This window comes from Tyto alba, unplaced genomic scaffold (assembly GCF_018691265.1).
Source record: "Tyto alba isolate M040663 unplaced genomic scaffold, T.alba_DEE_v4.0 Super-Scaffold_41, whole genome shotgun sequence".
Classification (NCBI taxonomy): Eukaryota; Metazoa; Chordata; class Aves; order Strigiformes; family Tytonidae; genus Tyto; species Tyto alba.
Genome location: NW_024881317.1, coordinates 1,273,140 through 1,281,193, shown reverse-complemented (window position 1 = coordinate 1,281,193; position 8,054 = coordinate 1,273,140). Strand labels below are relative to the sequence as shown.

Here is an 8,054-nt window from a genome sequence, read left to right as displayed (position 1 = left end):
CCCATCCAGCCCCATCCACCCCCATCCTGCCCCCATCCTGTCCCCCATCCTGCACCCATCCTGCGCCCATCCTGCGCCCATCCTGCCCCCATCCTGCACCCATCCTGCCCCATCCTGCCCCCATCCTGCCCCCATCCTGCACCCATCCTGCTCCATCCTGCCCCATCCTGCGCCCATCCTGCGCCATCCTGCCCCCATCCTGCACCCATCCTGCCCCCATCCTGCGCCCATCCTGCCCCCATCCTGCGCCCATCCTGCACCCATCCTGCCCCCATCCTGCACCCATCCTGCCCCCATCCTGCCCCCATCCTGCCCCCATCCTGCCCCCATCCTGCACCCATCCTGCCCCCATCCTGCCCCCATCCTGTGCCCATCCTGTCCCCATCCTGCCCCATCCTGCCCCATCCTGCTCCCATCCTGCGCCCATCCTGCGCCCATCCTGCCCCCATCCTGCCCCCATCCTGCACCCATCCTGCACCCATCCTGCACCCATCCTGCCCCCACCCTGCACGCCCCAGCCAGCACCGGCGGGAAGCCGCCGGCGCGCGGGCGGATGGGGAAGAGCGTCGGTTGCTGGTGTTGCCACAACAGGCCCCGATTGCCCCCGTCCTTTCACAAGCAAAACTCCCGTTGACCTCACTCTCATCTACGGGATTTGCTTGAGCAATCCCCGCGCTCGCCCAGCCCAGCACCTCCGGGAGCCGAGGCCGGGGGCTGCCTGGGAGGCAACAAACCTGCCGCCAACTCCTCCCCTGGCACCCAACAAGGGCCTGAGCTGCAAAAGCAGATTTTTTTCTCCCCTATCCCGCTGCGGTTGGGGTGGGAGGTGGGAGGAGGTGGGTAAGGGGTACGGATGGGTGCGAAGGGTGCTGGAGCAAGGGGGACCCCCAGGACCCCTCCAGCAGCTCAGAAAAACCAGACCCCGGCTGGGAGCTGGCATCCTGCGGGCCGGGAAAGTCTCACCCCGGCTGCAAAGTTTTGGCCAAGAGGTTGGGACGGAGCAGAGGAGCTGGCGGAGGGATGGAGCCTGGGGCTGGCTGACAGGACCCAAATCCAGCAGCTCATCAAACAACTCGCCGGTGTCTGAACCCAGAGGGGGAAAACAGGGGCACCAGCGAGCAGCAGGGCACGGGAGAGCTCTCTGCAGGCAGGGAAGCGATGTGTCCTGCCCCTGCCTGCCTCCCCGCCCGCAGCCAGCCCCGGCTCCCCGGCAGGCAGGGACCCCTCAGGTGAGCCAGGAGCCAGAGCCCCGCTTATTTCTAACACCAGGCACTTATTTATATTTAACGCCAGGCCGCAGCCCAGATGGAGGAGGGAGAGGAGGGTCGGCTGTGCCCACGGAGCCTTCCCCGGGCACCGGAGCGGGGGCCAGCCCCCCGCCAAGTCTGCACCAGTGCCAGGTTGCTCACCAGCACTTGCTGGTGCTCACCAGTGCTCACCAGCGCTCGCCAGTGCTCACCACCTCCAGAGTCCCAGTCACTGGCCCTCTGCTCCCCGCGCTCACCTGCCCTTCCCGGGGCCAGCAGCTCAGCCCAGGCTTTTGCTGTATACTGTCTAATTATAGATATTATATTGCAAATGGCTTTTGGGCCTGCTAATGGTATTACTGGTGTTATTCTTCTACTTGTTAATTATAACCAATTTGTTTGGGATGCCTTCCCAGTTTTCGTCTGTAATTGCTCTCTCCCCATTCCCTGATGACTGTGACTCAGCAGAAACTCTGCAGTTTCGCTCAGGGATGATATTACTCTTTGTCTCTCCTGCCAAGCGCGGCTGCAGACGGCTGCCGGAGCAGCGCGGCTACCGCTCCCACCCCGCCGGTGGCCACGCTCCAGCCCGGAGCGAGCGGCTGGGGGGCGCGGGAGGGGACGCCCCTTGGGGGCGGGGGGGGGGTGACATCCACGCAGGGTTGGAAGCGGGGTGATGGCAGCTTTGCTGCGTGTGCCCCCCCCCGGGCCGCATCTCCTGCCAGAGCTGGTGGGCTCGGGGATGCTCAGCAGCGACTCGCTGAGTCGGGGCTGCGGCCCCTCAACCCTCGCAGGATTCTGCCTGCAAAACCCCGGCGAGGCTCGCTGTGACCAAAGGGCTTCACCAAGGAAAATATTAAACAGATTGTTTTCTTTTTTTTTTTTATTATTATTGGTAAATTCTAAAGAAGTTTGCTCTTCTCCTCTCCCCGACATTAACTGCAGATAAATTATTTGGTATTTCACCAGAACAGCCATTCAAGTAGCCTAATACACACATTAGAGTCTATTTGCACTTAAAAGAAGTGGGAGGTATTAAATCAGCCTCTGGCCAGATAGTCATTGTATAAACAAGAGCTGTTAACTCCTACTTGATAGCAGTGATAGCAAGGGGAAAGGAAAACAGCCCTGCAGTGTCATGACCAACCTGACACAACACGTTTTGGTTTGGGTCTGGGGAAAAAAAACCAAACAAACAAACAAAAAAACAAACAAACAAACAAAAAAACAAACAAACCCCAATAAACCCAAACCAACCAAAAAAAAAACCAAACCCCTGAGAGTTCAGGACTCCAGCAGAACGCGGCTCTGCGCGGGGCCGGGGGGCTGGAGAGCTGCACAGCTCCGCTCGCTGCCCAGCAAACCCGGGTACTGGTGAATTTTATGAGTCAGAGCGAGGGAAAGAAACTGTTTTCAGCTGAGCTCACTCACCACTTCCTCTCCTGGCGTTGGGCTCCCCCGGCAGCCCACTTATCTTCCCCCTGGAGCCGTGCCCACCCTCCCTGCCCGATACGCCTCTATCGCTCGCAGGCCCCAGCATTCAGCACCGGGTTTGCTCCTGAGTTTGCTCACTCACTCACTCACTCACTCAAGCACTCTCGAGTTGTTCGCTGCGGCTAATCAAATGTCAAAACAAGCTACCCCTGTGATTTTGAGAGCTTTTAAACAGGAAGACATTTGCCACTGATACACGAGCGCCGAGCGCGTTTGTCTGGGGCTCAGCCTAGAACGGGTTTCAGGGATTGCTCAGGACTGGTTTCAGTTGCAGCAAGTCTCTGCCGGGTAGGAGCTGGTTTTGTGGTCTCTCTCTTTGGAGGAATAAAGTCCGTACGAGCCCGTGGCAGAGGTCCCACCACTCGCCCAACGCCAGCGCTCCCGTCTCCCGCAGGGACAGGGCAGGAGCGCGCCCCGCTCCTCGGCTAATTAAACCGCGGGTTGTAGCCCGGCTCTGAATCATGTGCTCCGGGGCTAAAGCAGTGAGCTTTCAGCATGTGAGAAGTGATAAATTCGGAGGCGTCCAGAAGCCCAGGAGTCCCCAGGAAAGGTGCTGAGGACCGTTCGGTTGCCGCGCAGCCCGCAACGAGGCGCAGCACCCGCAGAGCCCCCCGACCCACCGCGGGCCAGGCCGGGCCGGCGGCTGCGGAAGAGCAGGACCCTGTGAAAAGGACAATTTTGATTCCGAAACTGGTCTCTGTGCAGGTCTGGAAGCAAAACTGTCTTTTCTGCAGGTACCTGCTCTTCAGCAGCCTGGGTATCCTCCTTGTCGCCCACCCCGAAGCATCCCCTTGCCCGTGGGAAGGGGTCAGAGCCCCCCAACCCCTGCGGGGGGGCTATTGGCAGGGTTCCCCCACCCCGTACCACCCCGGTGGGATGAAAGGTGCAGCGTGGGGTTTGGGATGCCCGACGTGCTGGGGGGGGCTCCAGCACTGTGTGACTGGGTTGCCTTGAGCTCCCCGGCTCCGGGAAGGAGCCGGAGGTTCCGCCAAGGGCTTGGTTTGCCCTGGCAAGGCGCAGCCTCAGGCTCTCAGCAAAGCAGGCAACAATCCCGTGCTGCCCGTGAGGATGTGCGAGAAGTTTCACCGGAGCGGGAAGAAAATGGAAGAGGGGGAAGATGAAGATGCCCCACACCATCATCCCCAACAAGCCACGGCGTCTGTCTGCAGAGGATTTGGCCCACAAGCCGCCTGGGTGCTGCAAGGCTGAGGGATTCTCCGTCCCCGGGAGCCCAGCGGGCAGCCGACGCGTTCCCCCTTGCAGGATTTAGCTCTTCCTTAGGGGCTGCCCGAGGTGCTGGGGCGGCAGCACCCACCCCAGTGAGGGCACCCGGCCCCGAGAAGCTCCGGGAGCCGCTGTGCTCGCACCCGGCCTTCCAAGCCATCGCTTATCCCAGCCGAAGGCTGAGCACAAGCTGCTCCCGGGAGCTGCCAGCTTTGCGCGGCGCTCGCCCTGTGTTTTCTACTTTCCTCTCAGCACATCTCCAACGTCTTTAAAAAAAAAAAAAAAAAAAAAAAATACCCACAGCTTCCTGAAGGCTCCACAACAGAGAGAGATGCTTCTGTTGCTCAATCTGTTGCTGGTCTGGAAATGAAGCATCTCCCTCCTCAGAAGCATTTAATCAAAGACGGAGAGCGCGTGCACGCGCGGCAATCGGAGCAGAGAGCCCCGACGCTGCCCTCGGCCAGGAACGGAGTCGGCCAAGCCGCTCGCTGCCAAGTGCCCCGGCCGGGGACAACGAACCCTCTCGGGGTCCGTGGGGACCGAGGCAGCTCCTGGGGACGGGGACATGGAGCTGGGGCTGCAGCGCCGGAGGAGGGAGTTGAAGCATCAGCCTCGCCGCCTCCCACCTCGAATTACTCCCAAGCTTTAGGTTTCCTGCTCTGCCAGGCGTTTTGCTTAAAAATCCCCCACCAAGCAGCTGCTGGGGGGGCCGGGGCTGCGGCCGTGCCACCCCACAGAGCCCGGCCTCGTGCCGGCTGCGGGGTTAGGAGGGGGCGATGCCCGCTGCCATCATAGGAAGGGCGTTGGGAGCAGACAGGCACAGACTTTGTCCCAGCCCGAGACAAGGAGAATGCTGTGGGTTTGTTTTTAGACAAATGAATGGATTTTACTGTTTGACCAACACTCATGAGAATGCCAGTCAGTGCGAATTTGGCAGGAGGTCTGACACTTGTCAGCTTTGGTTTATAACGGGAGAAAAGCAGCCAGCTCTCCGGAGGAGAATGACGTGCGTGCGTTGCCGTGCGGGTTTGTTCTCGGAAGAATGTGTGGCAACAGAAGATCAAGCAAATACTTGGGACCGCTACATCATGGAGGACTTTGTCAGCTAGCCGGAAAGTTTGAGAAGGGCTTCACACTCTTTAGAGGCAGCCAGGCCACTGCTTGGAGCCGACGGCAGCGTGGGGGTTGTGGCTCCCAGCAGCATCGCTGCGGCATCCCTAAGGAGAGCTGGGGGAGCGCTGACAGTGAGCAGCCGTGTCGGCCCCGCTCCTCCACAGAGGAGAAGGGGAAGCTGCCGGCGTTTTCCTTGTGGGGGGGCTTTGCCACAGGCCCCCCCGGCCCCTGCCTGCCTGCCCGCTGCTGGACACAGCCCTGCCCCGGGGGGGGGTGCTTCAGTTCCCAGCGGGGGGGGGAAAAGCCACGGGAATGACGGCTGGGGCGCAGCCCTGCCCCAACACCAGCCTGCGCCTGCACCCCAAAACCACCTCAGCCTCCGTGCACGAGTAGAGGAGGGCAGGAGCTCATTTTCCCTTGCTCAAGTGGGGGGTTTGGTCGAGACGTGGGGGGGAGCTGGGGGGGGAGCTCAGCCGGGATTTCCAGCCTGGCGAGAGCCCGTGAGGCGTTTCAAGCCGGCCGGCCGCCCGCAGCTGGGAACAGAATCTCTTTTTATTTAAAGCCATCGCCTCGGCCACATTTCCCATGCAAAAGCCAGAAGCTGGTGCAAAAGGCACATGTGCAATTTACTTTGTTTTGTTTTTTAAAGGCTGCCCAGCCTGCAAAAAGGGAATGAGGGTTTCTCTGCCTCAAACAGCTCACCAGAACCGCTTATTCTGCAACATCTATTCCAGGCAGGCTCTCCGTGTTGACAAAGCCTTCGGACAGGGAAGGTCAAACGTCTGTTGGGACGGTTCCCTCTTCCTGCCTCTCTCGCTTGCCCAGGGATGCTCGAGGGTCTCCGGCGCTGGAGATGGGCCGTCCCTCCGGCACCCACCGCACACCCCAGTCAGGAGAAACCCAGAGCCGCTGTGTCGGCCCCCCCCCCCCCCCCCCCCCGAGGTGACGCTGCACCAGGAGCCGAGAGCTCAGCCTGTAAAACGACCCTGACCAAACAGACCAGACCAACTCCGAATGAATCACTACGGGCGATGGAGCAAATCATCCACCTCTCCGCAAGGGCAGCAGTCGCCTTTCCCTGGGCTGCTTTGGAGCGGGGCTTTGGGAGACAGGGCTTTCTAGCGAGCGTCCGAGAGCCCCGCGACTCGCCGTGCTGGGGAGGGTGCGCTGCACGCATGGCTGCAGGGCCGGTGCTTGCTTTTCTCCCGGCAAGAGATTTTTCTCCAAGGCACGCCGAAGCTCTGACGTTGACCTGTGGTAAGGCAGCTCCTTCCCCTCCGCGCCGACAGCTCAGGCTGATGCTGCAGCCCGCCTTTGCTGTGGTCTAGGTGGCCCTCGAGTATGGGTTTGGTAGGCTCCACCCAGTGCCTAATGAGTGTTTGCCTGCTTTGCTGTGCAATTTGGCATGATGGGCAGCCTTTGCTCAGGAGCTGCCCCAGTCTGGGAAAGATAAGGGTGTTGCAGGCCAGCTCCGAGCGGGATGACAGAGCTGTTTGCAGGCAGCTCCTCTGATCTGCCCAGCTCTGCTATTACTCCCCGAGCAACCATTAATAACCGGAGTCATTACGGGGTGCTTTTCTATTCAGAGGCTTAACAGCTCTCTAAAGTCAAATGAGCGAGGCGGGAGGTTACGTGCTTCACCCCGGTTGCACAACGAGGCCAGGGCTGAGCCAGGAGCCAAACCCACACCTAATCACCGGGCCACAGCTCAGGCTCAGACCCGGGCCCGGGGCCAGGCTGGGGCTCCTCGGTGAGACCAGCTCGGGGCTCAGGCTGGGGCACGCTCGTCCCTGAGCTGGCGGGGGGTTCCCTGCGCAGGGACCCCGACCTCAGGGGTCTTGCTCTCCCCTGGAAGGGTTCAAGGTCAGGTTGGACGGGGCTTTGAGCACCCTGGTTTAGTGGAAGGTGTCCATGCCTGGGGCCGGGGGGTGGGACTGGGTGGGCTTTAAGGTCCCTTCCAACCCAAACCATTTGGTGACTCTATCAACTTTGATCTGGGCGCTGCGGTCTGCCCGGCTTCAAGCAGTGGGTGCACGGAGGAGGATCAAGCTTTTTTTGCCTGTTCTGATTCAAACTCACCCCGCTCCAAAGACTCGTTTGACCTTCAGTACTGCAGCATCCCGACATCTGCTCAGGCTCCGATGGGTAAGAAGGTCCCCAGAGCTCCTCACACATACCTCCCTGTCCCCTTCCCCGTCACAACCTCGTCCACCCACCGCTCCCATCATGTTGTGGTGGACCCCCAGCACAAAAAAACAGACACAACACCGGCATGCCTCAGCCCTCCCTTGCCCGGGTAGCTGCGAGGCAGCCGTGGTCCAGGACGTTCCCACAATATCTGCTTTATAAATAAGCCTCCGAGGCGAAGGGATCGCTGTGACGAGGAACCTCAGCCTGGCACCTACGGTGATTGAGCAGGAGGGAAATGCGGTTCTTGGGTACCGAGCAAATTTCTCCCGGGTTTCCCCGCACGAGCCCGCTGACCGCCTGGGGTAGAGGAGGACGGGGGGAGCTCACAGGCTCTGGGAAGTTTCCTGATTTCCCGAGAGTGGGGTAAGACCCCTGTGCCACGCGAGGTTGCAGCCCCACGTCCTGGCAGCCCTCGCTGGGAAAGGGGCAGCCCAGCAGCCTGGGGAGGCTGGAGGTGGCTTGTCCTCCAGTAAGGGACACCTGATGGTCCCCCTGTTCCTAACTGGTGTCAGAGGTGGCTGCTCCCGGGGCTGTGCCAGTCACAGCAACCTCCTGCTATAAGGGATCATCAGTCCTTAAAATAGCTCTATATCATTAGTTACATCTAATTGAAGGTGTTTTGAATGCAACCTCCACAACACACAAACCAAATGGGAAATGACATACCATCAAATTAATGCCCCCAAACCATGATAAATGACTGGTTAGATGACTAATGTTTCTATTTCTTGGTTTAAGGGAGAACAATGCCGCCTGGCCCAGCATTTATCTGCCTTGCCTGCAAAA

The 8,054-nt window shown here is 60.1% G+C and overlaps 1 protein-coding gene across 1 annotated transcript in view; it reads right to left on the bottom strand.

Moving 5' to 3' along the window:
• The window catches only part of LOC116964409 (transducin-like enhancer protein 3), a 41,856-nt gene extending 34,550 nt beyond the window's left edge, over positions 1-7,306 (bottom strand). Inside the window, exon 1 of the mRNA XM_042804295.1 lies at positions 7,256-7,306. Coding sequence (XP_042660229.1) covers positions 7,256-7,306 — 51 coding nt within the window. The remainder of the gene's footprint in view (positions 1-7,255) is intronic.
• Positions 7,307-8,054: the final 748 nt, after the last annotated feature.